The sequence below is a fragment of the Anabrus simplex genome, chromosome 10 (genome assembly GCF_040414725.1).
Source record: "Anabrus simplex isolate iqAnaSimp1 chromosome 10, ASM4041472v1, whole genome shotgun sequence".
In the NCBI taxonomy this organism is placed as follows: domain Eukaryota; kingdom Metazoa; phylum Arthropoda; class Insecta; order Orthoptera; family Tettigoniidae; genus Anabrus; species Anabrus simplex.
This window is the reverse complement of record NC_090274.1, coordinates 2,265,264-2,284,837: the sequence shown is the minus strand read 5'-3', so window position 1 is coordinate 2,284,837 and position 19,574 is coordinate 2,265,264. Positions and strand designations below refer to the sequence as shown.

At 39.7% G+C, this 19,574-nt stretch overlaps 1 protein-coding gene across 3 annotated transcripts in view; it reads right to left on the bottom strand.

Annotated features, from left to right (window-relative positions):
- Positions 1-19,574, bottom strand: part of Myd88 (myeloid differentiation primary response protein MyD88) — a 65,412-nt gene that overhangs the window by 26,907 nt on the left and 18,931 nt on the right. For 2 of the 3 annotated variants that reach the window (XM_067154822.2, XM_067154824.2), the window contains exons 4-6: positions 15,402-15,500; positions 7,032-7,159; positions 3,539-3,707 (exon numbers count right to left, since the gene is read on the bottom strand). In XM_067154822.2, the coding sequence (XP_067010923.2) occupies positions 3,539-3,707; positions 7,032-7,159; positions 15,402-15,500 (396 nt within the window). The remainder of the gene's footprint in view (positions 1-3,538; positions 3,708-7,031; positions 7,160-15,401; positions 15,501-19,574) is intronic. The other variant, XM_067154823.2, reaches the window with a different exon arrangement.

Here is a 19,574-nt window from a genome sequence, read left to right as displayed (position 1 = left end):
ATTTCGTGAAGTTACTTGCGTCTTGCAGCACATGCGCGCACGTCAGTCATGCTTCTAGGGCATACAGATAGTCTCGCCGTAAACTGCACTTCGCTCCCCGGTACTGCCTTCAGTTCAGTGGACACGACTAATCAACGGCATCTAACATGACAGGGACTGCTGTTTGCCGATAACAGTGATTTCCAAAGGCTGCGTCAATTTATCGCGGCTTCACACGTTGCTAAAGGAGAGCTTTAATATAACACATTAAATTCAGACTGAGGTTACGTGAAAACGGAAGTTAATTAACATTTCAAGTAGTTTTAGAAAAAAGTGCCTTATCGCAAATTTTCGATATAACGAGATGTGCGATGGTAATTTATGTAAAATATATTTCTTAAAAACGGACTTTTCCTTATGTCGGAGTTCGTTAGAACGGAGTTTAAATAACATTGTTCTTATGGCGATTTGGCTGGGCCTTGCGAAAATCATCTTTAAAAGCGGGCACGTTCAAACAGCCCTCCTCATCAAAACCAGTTGTACCCACCCCAGCTCCATCAGGAAGTCTTTCACTTGCCCTCCGTGCCTCCACTGTTTCCTTCTTCTTAGCAACCTATGTAAGTATTCACAATCGAAACTACTTTCTACTACCAATATAACGTTTGTAAGGATGGAAAATTGGGTGTCTTACAGATAATTTTCAGCATATGTATTAGGTAGCCAACAACCTAGAGAGGTAAACTTAAAGAAGCCAAAGTTATGGCACCTTAGTTAAATATCCTATGACCAGCCCTCAAAACCTGTTGGTATTTCTCACTCACAAGAACACAAGGAGCAAGTTGAAAGAAACGTTTAGCATATTGTGTTGCTCCATCATTTATTAGGCTGATTTGCATCAAGCTGAAGATTGAATAATGCTGATTTTAAAAATGCAGAAATACTTTGCAGGCTTCTCACTCGCGCCTTGCCTCGCTGGATTTCGAACATTTGGTATGTCCTGACGAGAAATACCACTTGTCTATGGCTACATCAGAGTGGTCCATTTACTGCCAGCTGTACATCTCCTAAAGTAGTAATGTCCAGGAGAAATCCCTGCTTCCCTTTTATCCTCTTAACAAAGCTGAATCCTCATTCACAAAATATTCGTGATACTGCAATGTTCCTAGGTAGCAGGTAGGGACCTTCTTCGAAGGCAGCCCTACCCAGGGAGTGGCACCCCTGCCTATGTGAGTCCCAGAGCACACTGACCCCGTGTGTAACATCTGGTATGGGTCCCAGCTCAGGTTTACGAGTGAAGACCTCAACGGCATCTACAACAGAGAAGGTGGACTTCGGTACGATGAAGATGGCGGAAGGGGCAAATCCGTAGCGTCTGTACTCCAGAGGGACGGCTACGAAAGTCATCTGTCTCCATGTCAGGGGCGGCCTAATTTTGAACCAGGAAGTAGGTATAAAATGCCTTTGGGTGTGCCGAGCCCATCGTAACAATAGCCTATATGAACTAAGCAGATATTGTTCCAATTTCCTACATGGAGGCCTAAGTCCACTTTATGTACTAGCACTAATGGTTCCCTGCCAAGAGACACTTGAAATGTGTGAACTTCTGCTTGAATACGGGGACAATCCCAATGTTCACGCAAGGATGGAATCCAGTGAAGATGACAAAGCCTTGGATTGCACAGATGATGGCGATTGCAAGTGTAATGGGAAGAACGTGTTGCATGCTCTATTCATGCGGCCAGATGCTAATTTAGACAACGTTACAAATGCTGGTGGAGAAGGGGGAACGCAGATTGTGAGGCACTCTACCTGGAAAACTCTCCACTCACACTCGGAATATGGAATACAGAGCTCGTCGAAGCAACCAACAGCTGACGTCAAAAGTTGCAGTGCCGCTACGTGTACTGATGACTCGGTCAGGCACGGACAAGCTACCGCCAAACAACATCATAGAAATGGTTTAACATTGGAACATCACGTCGGAAGAAGGAGGGTGGAACGATAGAACAAAGTGGAGAGGAATCACCCGGTGTCAGCTGGAATGAGGAGGATGATGATGACTGCAATGTGTGCAACTCCATAAGACACTTCCTTCAGCTCAGCAAACTAGTGATTCCAGTATAACCCCAATTCTGTGTGACCTCGATTTATCTGAAGACATTTCCAGTCCCAAAAATTATTCCATAAGTGCAATGCAATTTTATACTCGATTTAACGTACTTTACAACAGGGCAAAACCCGCATCCAGCGTTAAGGAAATGTTAAAATCTCAAATAATTAGCGTGCCGGCCTCTCACCACTGGGTTCCATGGTTCAAATCCCAATCATTCCATGTGAGATTTGTGCTGCACAAAGCGGAGGCGGGACACGTTTTTCTCCGGGTACTCCGGTTTTCCCTGTCATATTTCATTCCAGCAACACACTCCAATATCATTTTATTTCATCAGTCATTCATTAATCATTGCCCCTGAGGAGTGCGACAGATGGGGCTTCATTCATTCCATCACTGACTCAGTCATTGACTGGAAACAGGCTGTCTTAAACTGAACATACTGCTGTAGCTGTTTATAAGCCTAAATACATCTCCAGAATCATGAAAGATGATGCTTGCTTGTTGTTTAAAGGTCATCGGCCCCTAATGGAACGAGATGGACGACATGATATATGACAGTTAAAATTTTAAAACATATCCACTGACTAGAGTTAAAAAGAATGGTGATGAAAAATGACTGAGATTAAAACAATCAGTGGATCTAATTCGCAATGCCTTATTTTGGAATAAAATAAGAGAAAATATAGGAGACAAAGGAATAAGGCATTGCCTGGTAGTACAAATGTATATACATAATTTACGTTAGATGTTAAAGATTTATATCTGCTTGTATATATATATGTATATTTGTATGTATATTATTTAACTTTCTATTACCTATGTAATCTGTAATTGGGACATCCTGTAGGTGATAAATAAATATATTCTATTCTATAATAACACATTAAAATGCGCAACACAAACTAAAATCAAGTCAATAGGATAAAAGTGCAATTAATCATGAAAGATGAGTACAGGTCGTATAAGATAGAAAATCACATTTAAGATAAGAGTAGTAGAGACAACACAGACTTGTGTGGAGTTTTTAACAGCTCGCCTAATCCCTTTATGTCCTCCTTTAGTTGATGGCATTCTGATTCTCACTTATATCACCACCAATATAAAATGCTGTTGCGGTGTTATCTTTAGGTAGACACTTGGTGCACTCCGCTGTGCTTCTGCTCAACTTCTTACAAGTTGCTTGGCTACTCTTCCACTTTTTTGGAGGTAAAAACTAACTCGCCACTGGCAAGTGTGAGAGTACAATTTCTGAGGGCTGCTATGACTCCACATTTCTTATTGTTAAGATATTTAATTCTCCTTTTTGTATTCTGCTGCACTCAGAATAAGAAGTACTGTCCCACAACAATCGCTTTTTCATTTCCGTATTTCACACAGCCAACAAACAGAGACAATACTACACTATTCTTTACAATTACTGATGCTCACAAGATTGATATACTTTACCTATTGCCAAAGCATGGGCAAAGGTAACGAGGAATCTATTTGCCTCGCTCTTTAGAAAGTTAGGAGTTATGATTACGATCAGCCTGTCACAGCGCTCTGAGATCAGCTTCATAATAGCTTCGTGTTCAAACATATGGCCGCCGACCAAGTCTCTGTCTCTGAGGCACAACTAGAAACACACAGAAAAGTGACACAATATTAGTTTAGGTTTACCTTTGGCTTAAAAAAATCAGACACAATATAAGAGCTTAGCATACAGATTTGGGCAGAATATTTAGTTCCCAAGCTTCCAGTAATAAACAGATTTATTGGATTTCCTGTAACAACTAGACTTTGACAGTGGCTGTACATAAAACAAAAATATACTGATAATGAACGAATAGTGCCTGTACACTTGTGGACTACCTTAGCAGAAAAAGTATTACAAAGAATTTAAATAGAAGAGAGAAGACCAAGAGGGTGACCTAGAACTTGCATATCAGCCACACGTGAACATTTGCATAAATATTTGTGGCTTATCTGCAGTAACAAACAGACGTGCAATCTGTGGTGTTTGTAAACAGTTACACAGCTTTGTTCAAGCTAAAATGGCTGAAATTCGCAGCAGGTGGCGAGTTTTCTGTTCACAAAAAACAACCGAGATATCGGAGAAAGCAACAACTGGCCCAAAACAAAGCAAGTTCCCGGGTGTTGAGGAAGCGTTACTGGAATGGGTGAAAGAGAGGCGGAACAGCGATTTCTCATGAAACATTACAACTTAAAAACACAGGAAACTGCGCAATCCCACTCTATTCTCGGAAACTTATTCAAGGCAAGTCACGGGTGGGTTATTCGGCTGTCGTCGTGGCGGAAAACATCTTTGTGCCAAATAATGCCTGCACCGATGAAGTTACCACGGGCATGTGATCAGGTTAAGGCAGCAGAACTCTTATCTCCCCTCAGAGATTGGCAATGCTGACCGAACCCCTGTGTATTTTGTCATGCCAAGGAACACTACCAGGTGCACACAAAAGTCTTTTCCAGTTTCACTGCGAACAGTACGCAGCGTATGAATCTGACACATACATCAGTTTATTAGTCTGACGTTAACCTACCAACACACAAGCTGAGTCCGCCAAACACTAGCGTCTGTGTTGTATCCTTCAGCGATCATGCCGTCATTTGTGCCTGAAAAAGAACATTAGTGGCACGCATTGCTTTTCTTACTTAATCAAAAGAAAAAAGCTGTGGAAAGTCATCGTTTGCTGGTAGAAACATGTGGTGAACACGCTCCATCCATTAGAACATGTGAGACATGGTTTCGACAATTTAAACATCGTGATTTCAATGTGAAGGACAGTGCGCGCTCTGGCAGACCACAACAGTATGAAGACGAGAAATTGCAGGCGTTACTGGATGACGACACAACTCAAACTAAACAACAATTGGCACAAGCATTAAATGTGTCACAAGAAACAATCAGCAGACATTTATGAGCAATGCGGAAGTTCAGTAAACTCGGTAACTGGGTCCCACACGATTTGAATGGACTGCAAATGGAAAAACGGTAAGTCACTTGCGAAATGCTACTTCAACGACACGAAAGAAAACCATTTCTGTACCGAATTGTGATGGGTGACAAAAAATCGTGGCCGTCCCCTGGCGAAGCCGGTCTTCCAACACCAAGGCCAAATCGCTTCGGCAAGAAGACCATGCTTTGTGCCTGGTGGGACCAAAGCAGTATTGTGTATTATGAACTCCTGCAGCCTGGTGAAACTGTTAATGCACAACGCTATCACCAACAAATGATTCATTTAAATCAGGCACTGATCGAAAGACGACCGGAATGGGCCAGAAGACATGGCAAAGTGATTTTCTTACACGACAATGCGCCGTCTCACACAGCAGACACCTTGAAATCACTTGGATGGGACATCCTTCCTCACCCGCCGTACTCCCCCGACCTGGCGCCATCTATCACGTGCTCGCAGAGCAGCACTTCAGCAGTTTCAACAAAGTTTGAAAATGGCTCGAGGAACGGTTCTGGCATGGCATTCATAACTTACCTGAAAGATGGGCGAAGTGTGTAGAAGCCGATGGCCAATATTTTGAATAAACAAAAAATGAATTTCCCTTGAAAATTACGTCTTTACGGCAAAAAATTATGCATACACCTGGTACTGTTTAAGAGAGTTAAAAGTACTGGGAACGAAAAGTTACGTTGTATGGTGATAGCCATAAACTGCCTCCGTACGATATATTTAAAAGCAAAACATTTGCAAATAACGCCACATTCCCCACGAGATGAAGGTGAAACTAGCCACTCTGCTTGTGATTCTAATAAGGAGTATTTTTTAAATGACATGGTGCTGTACGATTATAATGAATTTTTTCTCAAAGATTTTTAAACGTAAACACTCTAGCCCCTCTGCAAGTGAAAGACCTATAGCATTGGTAAAATAGGAATGGAATATAAACTAATTAATAGCCTCCGTATACAGTTTCAATCCTCCTTTGTTTTTTGCAAGTTTGTAAATAAGATAAAATATGAGTGTATCTGGTTAAATATTTTGTGAGATAATTTCAACAACACAGGCAACATAACTTATTTCATACAGTGTGCATTGTGTGTGTTTTACTGACAACGCCGTAACAGTTAACATCACACAGTGGCCTTTACGACAACGTGCATGAAAGGGAAGAGTGAATCTCAGATCAGCCACAGCAGACACATCTCGTCTAGTTAATCAGGCCGACTACAAATCTGACGTCAGATCTGCAGTTTAGAAAAATGAATCTAAGTTATTACACTCTCCTTTTGTCATGATGATGTGCAAGTAAGCTGGTCAAAACAAGTCATCCTTTCCCTGAGTAATGTTTTAAGTTTCGACTATTACCTCGGTATACAATACAGTTATTGTTTTAAGGGCATATGGTAAATAGTTTCAAGTAACTGGGCCGGATATTATTAAATTGCAATTAATATTTCTACAGCACGTGATGTAAAAAGAGACATCATAACTGTCTGCTCCCAGTCTGACCTAGTCATACGTAACGAAAGACTATTAAATTCCATTCAGTGAAGTTGTATTGCTCATTTTACCTATGTTTTCGTGCAATATTTACCACCGTTCTTGTAATAGTCAAAAGCAATACAGGCATCTGCACGGCATCTCTTTGTTATCTTATTATATAAATACCTCGCTCGTAATAGTTTCAACGGCTACAACATGTCCCCAGGTCTTCAAAAAATATTTGTCTGAAAATTGTCTGCATAGTATGGCACCTTAAAATTGGCATAAAAAGTGCGGCTGATATACGAGTAAATATGGTAAGTTGCAAGACAACAAACAACGAAGAGGAGCACCAACGAAGAAGAACAAGGACAGAAACTGGTAAAAGGCCTTCATTTGCTTAACCTACCTACTGGATAGATGGAACAATGTGTTATCAACAGAAAGTTGCTCGTCCTCAGCTGTTCTCTTACCAAGTTACGTGCTCCTGTATATTGTACCTTTAACTTATATTTCGTTTCCATCTCAGAGACGATCTTCAGGGCAAACTCCTCGTCCTCATCAGCGTACAGGAGGTATGCGTGGTACCGTTGGGGCTCAAGTCCTTGGTCCAACCTCAGCATATCGTCTAGAAAATACAAGAGCAACATTATCCTGACAGATCAGTAAGAGACATGAGAGAACAGCTGTAATAAGTGTCACGCAGGAAGTGGTCTCCGAGTCCACCTGTGAGATGGTACAAACACCCAGCCCCGAGCCAGAGGAATAACCAATGAAAGTTGAAATATCCGACTTACGGTGTTCAGCAGGAATTCACACCCATTACAAGCGAGTACATCTCGTGCCAAGCAACTAGAAACAAGACATGATATAGGCGTTTGGGCTTATCCCATGTCAAGAAAATAAGGTGAAATTCTTTATGTTTCACAGAGAACTTTGCTGAGTCTTCAGAAGAAAATCTGACTGTCCATGAGAAGCCTTTCAGTAAGAGACATAAGAGAACAGCTGTAATAAGTTGTCACGCCTTTCTTGTGGACAGTCGAGCTTTTCTTCTGAAGATACAGAGCAAAGTACTTACAGAAACTTACAGAATTTCACCTTATTTTCTCGATACGGCATAAGCTCAAAAGCCTATATCATATCTGTAAGTATGTAACGTGTTCCTGCCACAACCTCTGTATCTACGTTTCCACCACATTCTGGAATAATCTTCGCATCTACGTCTCTATATACTCCGGCAATATCTACGCTTCTACTGCATCATCTGTTTTCTACTTTAATTATTAATACCTGCTTTTGTCATCTACGTTTCTATATATTTATGGTTTAATCATATTTTCTGCTCACCCGTCTCTTCCCTCCCGTGCCTCACTGCATACTGACTGCCACTCTGTGTTTACATTCTATGGCCTACGTCATCTGCTACGTCACCTAACACTTCTTGAAGTTACTAGGCTTCGCTTCCTGGCACTGCCTTGCTCGTCTCACCAGCCTGGCATCGAATTGTATACAGTGTGTGAGAGTGGAGGGGCCACTGACCTTGTGCGGCTTGCCGTACAAAGCGCAAGTCTTTTCCGTCCAACTGGAAACATTGTATCGTCGGACACTGGGTGAGCTAACACTTCACTTCTCTTTTTGCAAAAACAAAATTTGCCCTTTAAGGCGGCCTGCCTGTTTATTCATTCTACTTATTGAAGGCCTTATTTAGTGCCTTATCTGTTTCGATTTTCTCCGGACTTAAAATTTTCACGTCATAAAATGAAGATTAAAATCTTTAATTTGGACTAAGAGTGACCACCGTCGACATGTTATGTTCAAACTTTTAATAAGGACAGTAGCCGGTGATGAACTCTCTCTAAGCATTGCACAGTCAGATTCCTATTTTTTCTTCCCTCTCTTATCCTTGTTATTTTTCATCTTCCTCCTTTCCCTCCCGCCCCTCTTTTACTTGGATTATTAGAGTTTTGTAAAACACCCTGAAGGTGTTAGGTTTTAAAATTGTGGCCAATAATTATGGTTGTCATGCTAAAATATTGCTTTGTGAAAAGTTTATCCTTGTTATCCTAAAAAGGAATGTTATGCATTAACGGCATGTGTAAATCGTTCTAATATTTGTCAGAAAATTTTGGGCAGCAGTTCTTTCTTTCTTTTTTTTTGCTTGTTCGAACTTTGTGGTCTTTAATGAAAGAAGGAAAAATGCATTAGTGGTCTTCATCTATGTTATCTCTTGGACTTTTTTCCAAATCCCGTGTTAATCTGTGTGTGTAATACAAAGTCAATTGTCTAATATAGTTCATTATCTGAATTGTCGAATGATGGTCCTTTTCTTATTTCTGGTACCTACACCCCCCCCCCCCCCCCCCCCGTGTTGCTTCCTATCACTCTGCTTGTTGCTGTTTTGTTCACGTACAATCTTGCTCTCATCATCCTTTTTAAAAGAACTGGTGATATATTATCACCATTGCTTTGGAAACATCCTATTTTTCTAACAGCGCCGATGCAAATATACTATGTCCAAAATAATTTATGTTACAAATCTGCGTTCCAAGTACGAGTGACAGGAGAGAAGCTGTGCGCATGCTTCACGTGACTGAAAGGTTCCAGTAGAATACAGATCATTCGCTCCTGACCCAGCATAAACAATGATGTGCTGGGGCCTATTCCACAAAAGTATGGTCTTCTACATTACAAATAACTAGTACAAATACCAGAGTTTCTGTTCCACAAAAGAATTTTCTACAGTTGTACTTTACTACTCCATACTTACAAATTACCAGTGAGTTTTTATTGGTGTGTTCCACGAAAGTACTAGTACTTGTAACTTACTAGTGAATTGGGAAGTATTCTCTACCAGTGAAAGGACAATAATATATAAATGTACTAGTGCTATTTAAATATACTTATTTCAGTTACATTTTGATAAATATGTGGTCTGGCAATGGTGATAGTGACGGTGATGAAAATGAAAACTACCGTCTGTATAGGGAAAGAATAAACTTCCAGTTTAACACTGTATTTGAATACAATGAGCGTTTTAGGTTAAACACAAGTGGAAGAACTTTTGATAAATGTTGGGCATAGGTTAAAATATTATACGAACAGAAATAAATCTCTCTCTGCTAAACAACAGTTATTAACAACACTTCATCGGCTAAGAAATGGTGGTCAGTACCATGCTATTGCAGATATGCACGGGATGGCAAAGTCTTCGGTCTGTAGGTCAATACATTCTGTGGTAGCTGCAATAAATGATATAAAACGTCCTCAAATTATTGTTCGTTGACCTGAAAATACTGAACAAACATGTTCCAAGAAGGACATTCCTGGAATCATTAATGAGCAGAATATCTCTTACATACGTCCAACTTTTCCCCTCAGTTCCCAAGTCAAATATTTCCATCCAACCATTTATTTTGTCTTATTTTTTTTTTAGGAATGATAAAATTAGAGAAGAAGTAGGAATAGATGATTCTCTCCTCAAAAAGATTCAGATATCAAGACTGAAGTGGTTTGGTCATATGAAGAGGATGCCAGTAAACAGAACTGCAAGGAAGGAATTTGACAGAAAGGTAGAAGGAAGACGACCCGTGGGAAGGCCACGAAGGAAATGGATAGATTTAGTTACGAGCGATGTACTGCTGAGAGGTCATGATTGGGACAAGTTGGTGGAGGAAGAATGGTACAAGGATAGGATGAGATGGAGGAGGCTCATATACCACACCCGGGAAACTGGAGATGGTTTAGGATGATGATGATGATGATTTTTTCAGACTCTCACTGAATGCACCGATAATAATATCTTTCCTTCTTTCTATTTCCTTCAAAATGTATAACTTCATTTCGCTTGGCACCATTTTAACAATTCATGCAGAGTTTGCAATTTTGTAACAATTAAGTTTTACATGTGATAAATATCATGTTTGATCCATATTGTTGATATTTGATTGAAATAATATCAATGAGTTAATTTATTATTTCAAACAATTAAGTTTGGCGGCCGAATATCATTATTAGTGCCATCTGATTTCTGATGACACACCAAGGTATGTCAGACTATTGTGGAACATATGCGAGGATCGCGGAGGAACAGAATGGGTGATAATAACGGAGTAACTTTCTATCGTCAAAGAAATAAACTGAAAAATAACATTGTAGCATTAAGACATTCACAGGAATATTAGTTCTTCGAATTTTTGCTGCGTAAGTTACCTTAAAATACGATATTAACAATAAACGAGGCAAGCATAACCTAATTCAAGGAATGGAATACGAAGATAAACGGCTGATTCATGCTATGACGTAGTATGTTTATTGATATGTCGTCACTTGTAAAACTTGTAACAATTCACTGCTAATATACAAGAGACTTTCAATCTTTTGTGGAACAGAAATGTACAACTCCATACATTACAAGAACCCACACTAGTAACTTGTAATGTACTCCTTGTGGAATAGGCCCCAGGAGTGAATTGCAGCAGCTTCGTGTACGAAAAGCTATGTTGTGATTTGCAGCAGGGAAAGGGATATTATGATGAAGGTATATCGTGAGGAAGGGAAAAACTTCTTGTGTATGCAACAAGAATGGTGAAGTACCCGAGCAAGAGCCTAAATTAAATGAAAATTATTAACATTGTATTAATGGATTTAGAATAAAACATCTGGCAAAATATACACATTATATTACAACCTGGGATATAAGAAGCATCTGCATTGCTTTCTTAGCCATTCATGCTGTTGAACTTGATATAGTGTTTCAGGCTTACTGCAATGGCATTAGTAGCTACTTATTAACTGCCGAGCAAATCGGCCGTGTGGTTCGGGACGCGCAGCTGTCAGCTTGCATTCGGTAGATAGCGGGTTCAAACCTTGCTGTCGGTAGCCCTCAAGAGGGGTTTCCATTCTCTCCCCATTTTCACACCACTCAAATGCTAGGGCTGTACCTTAATTACGGCCACGGCCATTCTATCTCTTCGGTGCAACGTGTAGCAAATTTGGGGGGGGGGGAGAAACCCAACTTATTGACTACATTTTTATATATGGTCATTATCATCTGGAAACCCCATCGATGGTATCTTTACCTTGTCGTGGTGGTGGGGCTTGTGTGGTCAAAAGATCCTGAGAGCTATGCCGGCGGTAGCTTAGCTACTGGTAGGGCCTCCCTTGCCGGACAGGTCGAAGGTGATGATCCAGACTAAAAGGGATACCCTAGTCCTCCAGGTTGGGGGTTGGGCATAGGGTTGACAACTCTATCCCATTAAAAAAAATAAACTGTTGAGAAGCCGCAAAGAGTAAGAACAAACCGGACGGATAAAATTGACAAACGACCTAGGCGAGGAAATGGTTATGGATTGGTATTAGCGACTTGGAATGTGAGAAGCCTACTCCAGCCTGGGAAAAGCAGAAAACTAGAAGAGGAACTAAGAAAGTATAATGTTGAAATCGCTGCTCTACAAGAAATTAGATGGCGGGAAATTGAGATGTTCGATTTACAGGATTATACTTTAATCAACAGTGGGAATGGCGATAACATCTGTGGAACAGGCTTTATGATATCTAAACAACTGAAGCATACCTTAATGTCTTACAAGGCAGTAAATGAAAGAATCTGTATCATGAGAATCAGGGGCCGCTTCTTCAATTATACACTTATAAGCGTACACGCACCTACGGAAGAAAAGGAGGATGAACTAAAGGATAAGTTTTATGAAGAACTAGAGAAACAGTACGATGAGGCACCTAGACATGACATTAAAATAGTAATTGGGGACTTCAATGCGAAAGTGGGACAAGAGGAAGAATTTAGACCCACAATAGGAGCACAGAGTTTACATCTGGAAAGTAACAACAATGGGTTACGGCTTATTGACTTCGCTACAGCAAAGGATATGGTAATCAGTAGCACTACATTTGAGCACAAGAGAATTCATAAAGAAACTTGGGAGGCACCAGATGGGAACACCAAGAATCAAATCGACCACATACTGATTGATAAAAGACATGCGTCTGATGTACAAGATGTGCGTACTTATAGAGGTGCAGATATAGATTCAGACCACTATTTGGTGAAAGCTAAATTGAAACAAAAGCTTGTGGTAAGAGTCAGAGGTAAAGCAGAAAGGAGGAAAGGATTTAACCAAGAACAACTTAATGATGATGCAAGGAGAAAGGAGTATGAAAGACAGGTTGAAGAAGGTTTGAAAAACCATAAAAATGCAGTAACAGTGGATGAATCATGGCGGATGATTAAAGAAGCCATCACAAATGCAGCCCAGGAGGTACTAGGAGAAAGAAAGAAACAGCCAAAGAAGGATTGGTATGATGAGGAAGTAAAGATAGCCTTGGAGAAAAGAAATAGAGCAAGGATGATATATATGCAACGGGCAACAAGAGCTACTCACCAAACGTATGTGGAATGTAGAAGGGAAGTCAAGAATCTTTGTAGAAAAAAGAAAAGAGAAATGGAAAAAGATCTGATAAAAGAGATGCAACAAGATTATGAGCATAAGAGAAGTAGAAAGTTTTATAGAAACGTAAAGCAGAGAAAAAGTGGATTTCAACCAAGAGTAAGCTGCATACAAAATGAGGATGGGCAACTACTTGGAAATACCCAGGAAATATTAGATAGATGGGCGGAATATTTTGAGGAGGTTTTGAATCCAGTTAAAATACAAAATGAAGAATATGAATTAGAATTGCCAAATAGTGAATCTAATGAAGATGAATCTGAGGAATGCAATAGTGAACCACCCACTTTGGAGGAAGTAAAAGGTGTCCTCTTATCGATGAAGAATAATAAGTCACCAGGAGAAGATGGAATAACAGCTGAGTTGTTAAAATATGGTGGTACGGTATTGATACAAGCATTGTATAAGTTGATACTGGAAATCTGGCGAACAGAGAAATTACCAGAAGAATGGGAAACAGCTTTGGTGTAGCCAATTCTTAAGGGAAATAAATTGAAATGTGAAAATTACAGAGGGATATCTCTGCTTTGCATAGGCTACAAGATCTTTACCATAATAATAGCTAAGCGTCTAACAAACAAAGCAAAGCAGGATCTTGGAGAATATCAGTGTGGATTTCGTGCAAACCGTTCAACAATAGATCATATCTTTACAATGAGGATCATCCTGGAGAGGTGCTATGAATATAATATACCACTGTATCAACTGTACGTTGATTTTAAACAAGCGTACGATTCAGTGCAAAGAGGAAAACTACTCATCGAAATGAAAGCCCTTGGTTATCCTGGGAAGCTGATTAGGTTGGTAAAAACAGCTTTGAGTGGAAGTAAATCTAAGGTATGCGTACAAGGGAAAGTATTGCGAACCTTCGACGTAAAAGTGGGTTTGAGGCAAGGAGATCCAATGTCTGCTGTCCTCTTCAATATTGCTTTAGAAACAGCTGTGCGTAACATCAGTGCAAATCGTGAAAGGAATATATATCATAGACTAATTCAAATATTGGCATATGCAGATGATGTGGCCATTATTTCTCGTACAAAGAATGCACTTCTCGAAACCTATGAAGAATTGGAGAGGGGAGCACAGCAAATTGGCCTGGTAGTGAATAACAACAAAACTAAGTTCCTAGTGAGTTCCAGATCTAGTCAACCTCCAAATGCACTTAGGTGTGGAGAAAAGTGTTTTGAAAGGGTACAGGAATTTAGATATCTAGGCTCTCTGATTACTTCACAAAATGAAACAAAAAAGGAAATAAATTCTAGACTGGCTGCACGAAATCGATGCTATGCTGCCTTAATTCCAACATTAAGAAATAAACAAATATCCAGGAAAGCTAAGTTGACCATTTATAAGACTGTCATTAGACCCGTGGTTACATATGGAGCTGAGACCTGGGTATTAAATAAAACAGAAGAATATAGGTTAATGACATGGGAAAGAAAGGTATTGAGGAAGATTTTTGGGCCAGTTAAAACTGAACTGGGATGGTGTATTAGATCTAATCAGGAGCTTAGAGACCTGTACCAAGAGCAGGATATAGTATCTTTGATGAAGACTGCTAGAGTGCGTTGGCTAGGACATGTCCATCGAATGGAGACTACAAGAGAACCTAAGAAAGTGCTGGAGGGGCATCCAGGTGGAAGACGATGTAGAGGTAGACCAAGAAAGCGATGGATAGAAGAGGTGGAGGCTGATCTACGTACCATGGGAGTCCGGAGATGGAGGACCAAGGCAATCGACAGAGAGCTTTGGAAGAAGATTGTTGCGGAGACCAAGGTTCTGCAAGGACCGTAGCGTCAAGGAGTAAGTAGTAAGTAGTATCATCTGGAAAAGGTATACTGAAACAATTGTTCTACAGTAGTTATTGACAGCTTTTGATCTGAATAATTAGCATTTGTTTTTATATATGCTGGACCACATGAAAGACAGCACTAGAGATCTAATTTTGTGGACAATGGATAGCTACCCTACCGTACCATTGAGCAGTCTGATTTCACGGCTGAACCAAACTTCAGCCAACAAATAAACAACTAATCTTCTATTTTTAGACAGATGCTTTCAGAGCTCTAGGCAACAGATACACCCTGTTTACATTCATATATCATGCACCCAATTTCTGATATGGAATCGAGATATATACATGATACTATTTCAAAAAATGGTTCCCATGATTTTAAGATCTGTTGCTGTGAAAGCAATTTTTTGAAATTGTATCTCCACAGGGAGTACATATTTTTGAAAACTGAGAATTCACTTCTCCTTTAGCAGGTTAGCAATCCCTACTTGCTAACACGGCGGGACCACGGAGTATTCATACTCTTCTCCTCAGTTTGAATTATTTACAGAAAACATGGACTTGTTCTAAAATATCCCAGTGTGGCAAATGTAGAGAATTATCAAACTCACCCTTGGTGAGGATTTTCTTGTCCAATTCTTCATCAAATCCTTGGGCAGGCGAAGACAGGGCTCGTTCCAAGCTTTTCTTGTACTCAATAGCATCGGCCTCTGTGGACATCAAACATATCGGTCAAGTTGTTCGTGGATAGTTTTGAACAAGACTTTATGTATGTGACAGGTAGCATCTCCAAATTGCAGTATCTGTGTGAGTCAGCGCTGATCTGATGGACAAACAGTCTGTTAAGAATATATATATTTTACATAAAAGCTTTGCACGAGGTCTGTGATCCCTTAACTGTTTGTTATTGAATCCACAAACTTGTGTGGTACGAGAATAGGGCAGCAGTCCCAGTGCAACAAGTAGTACTGACTTTATAACCTACAGAACCATGAAGTATGAAGTTGCTGCTACTGACTGTATAGTTGTAATATCAAATGTTATATAAAATATCAACCTATTAAAATTATAATAAAACTGCTGACAGTAAGTAACAACATATCATTTTTTAAATGTACGTTTATAATTGTCTCACAGACACAAATAATAATGGGATAGGAAAGGCCTAGAGGGGGAAGGAAGCGGCTGTGGCCTTAATTAATTTGCTTGGTGTGAAAATGGGAAACCACGGAAAACCATCTTCAGGGCTGCCGACAGTGGGGTTCCAACGCAAGTTACACCTGCACACGCCCCTAACCACACGGCCAATTCGCCCGGTCCAAAATATTTCATTTTCGTTTTTTACAGAAAGAACAGTAAACAGTCAGGCCAATGGCAATGAACGAACAGTAAGACAGTAACCGGAATAGCAACAACACTTGCGCTGGAGAATAATCTCACTCACGCCTTACCCTCTGTGGGGACCTCATTGTCGTTCTGTTCTGTCAATGAAGTACGTAACCAAGATCGCTTCTTGTGTTTTGAAAGTATCAGTATGAGAGGAGTCTGACTATACGGTGTGACAACTGCACTGGACCAAACAAGAATCGCATGGTGTTGCTATAGCTTCAACCTTAAATTTTTACCATCTGGACAGTCCTATATGACGTGTAATCCTAACTTTGGCGTAATCAAAGAGAGGAAGAAAATTTGGCCAACAATGGTCCAAAACACCAGGCATTATTTACCATTTCAAGTTATCTCGATGACCAAGGAGGACACATTTTTAAACACTGCACCTCCGGCATGGATAAAGATTATACCACTGATCGTAACAAGGCAATCGTTCAATGAAATGGAGGTGTGGAATCAAAAAAAGGATGATTTCACAATGTAATTAGAAACGTACTGTCCATCCAACCTCTCAGAAAGAATCCAGTCACCAAGGACACCAAGACAAGAAGTACCATGGATTTTACTGTGAAATATGTTTTCTTACAACTTAAATGTTTATGGGTAGTCACAATATTACTTTTAAAAAATGGACATCTTTGGTTTATACAACATAGTTTATTTCTATACTCAATGTGGATGAGCTTTCATTAATAAATAGTCATTTTCTACACTGTAAAATATTTGGTTGCTTGTGACTTAAGTCTTCCCCATGTCAGCACCTCAATTGTGAACATCGAAATTTTGGATTTTCTGTGTCACTTAAAACAATTCACCGTTGCGCCTGTGTAAACTGCTGTGCGAAATATTTTATCTTAGCATTTTGTCTTCTAAAGATCTAAGGTTCAATACTGTGCGAGTTAAACCAAAGAATTCTCATTCTTAACGTTATATGTGAGGCGAGTCAGTATTTCGCCAACGACACCGTCTGAAGGTGCAACAATTATTTATTTTATAGCATTCTATTGAACGTTATAATAAAAACGTACTGAAATAATTTTCTGTACCCCCTCTCTCTTATACACAAAGCCTAAAGGAACATGTCTGCTGTTCCCATTGGACTATATGGCCAAAGAACTGGAGATTACATATTACAGTCAGCCAGGTTTTGACGTTAAGCTCCTCCAGAACAGAATTAGTCCCGGAATGCGACATTTCAAACGAGTCGATTCTCTTCAAATGTGCAGCATGAAGAGTCCACATTTCTGTTCCATACATGAACACGTCCCTATCTAGCTATCCTCAGTTTATAGTGATATAGCACACTGATAAAGGATGCAGGGCAGGACACTAAGATCAGAGCAAGGATTCAACAGAGAAATGCAGGCTACCAGAGTGTGAGGAAGGAAGTGTAAAGAGACCTGGACACTGACAAGACAGGAAATAAAATCCATCTCTGTTAAATGAAATTTTTAAGAAAAATAGTAGGAAAGACAGAGTAAGAAAAGACGATGTCAGGAAGGAAATTGAGTGGAAAAGCTTTTCGGCATAATGGAGATGGCTTGGACATGATAAGAGGATGGACGAGGAAAGAATGACGAAGCGGATGATGGAGACCCAGACAGGAGGGAGGGAAGAGGGAAATGCAGACTACTATCAACAGTACTATAATTATAAGAAATCTGGATTGGAACTCAGTTAAGGAGGAACAATGGTGGTTGGATAGAGAGGAAAGATGGAAAGGTGCCGTAAACATTACAAGCTGGCGAGAAGTGGATGACGATGACTGCTAGAGCTATTCTAATTCCGTCATAATGTTCTTAGCTATGGCAATTCTTTGCCTGATTTCAGTATTGCAGTTTCCCTTGCTAGAGATGACTGAACCATTCTGGTTAAAAGATCTGCCGTGTCAGTTACCATTATCTTTGCAATATTAATTCGCAATCCCACGTTGGTACTCACATTTTCGACTTGGGTGAGCAGCCCTCCCAACTCCTTCTCATGTATGGTGATGAGTGCAGTGTCGTATGCAGTGCAATTGGACTAGACAAAAGAGTGACTGAATGGGCGGCGATATTTCTAGAAAATAGATCTTGGAAAATTAGAGTAGGCGAAGCTTTATTTGACCCTGTAATAATTAAGAAGAGAATTCCTGAAGGCGGTATTATTGGACCTTTATGGTTTCTTATATAACAGGGTAATCCAAAAAATAAGGTCTTCTATTTTTTTTATAAATACAGAACTCTGTTCTTGCGGCTGTTGATCACAATATTGTGAAGAGAGTTTCCTGCGCTCGCATATAAACATGCGCACACCACGCTGAGGCACTCGGTCTTGGCTTGGCAGCCTTTGAGAATGGAGCTCCCGTTGGATGTTACCGCCAAGTGCGTGCAGTTATTTGGTTTTTGAATGCAAAAGGCATTACCTTCGTATATAAATAATATGAGTAAAGAAGTGGAATCAGAGATAATGCTTTTTGCAGATGATGTTATTCTGTACAGAGTAATAAATAAGTTACAAGATTGTGAGCAACTACAAATTAACCTCAATAATGTTGGGAGATGGACAATACGCAATGGTATCATGATAAACAGGGTTAAAAGTCAGGTTGTGAGTTTCACAAATAGGAAAATCCTCTCAGTTTTAATCACTCTGTTGACGGGTGAAAGTTCCTTGCTGGGGAGTACTTAGATCTTCATTGGGGTAATCACATAAATGGAATTGTAAATAAAGGGTACAGATCTCTGCACATGGTTATGAGGGTATTTAGGGGTTGTAGTAAGGATGTAAAGGAGAGAGCATATTTGTCTCTGATGAGAACCCAACTAGAGTATGGTTCCAGTGTAGATACAAGAACTGGAAAAAATCCAAAGAAAAGCAGCTCGATTTGTTCTGGGTGATTTCCGACAAAAGAGTAGTGTTACAAAAATGTTGCAAAGTTTGGGCTGGAAAGACTCGGGAGAAAGGAGACGAGCTGCTCGACTAAGTGGTATGACTCAAATATTATTACAATATTATAAGTCTACCTGTTCAATACAATACAATATGGTCCACTATTTCATATGGTCAAAATTTTATACATAATACATTTAAAGTCAATGGTACATGTTTCACCCTCCTTACGGGCATCATCAGCCTATATCAATCTTAAAAATAATACATATGGAGTCATTCTAATCTTATAAATTATAGGTTAAAATGTTGAAAAATGATTTCGTAAAACATTATACAATAACATCTAAAACAACGATAATGCACCAAAGTGTGTTTAAAAAAAAAAAAAAGAGTAAATTAACTGTTTTTGAAGATTAAAACGTGGTTAAACATGAATTTTGAGAGTTTAAAACTAAAATGGATCCTTTTTTTATAATATCATTAAGACTGTGATGGCCTTGAATGTAAACACAATCATC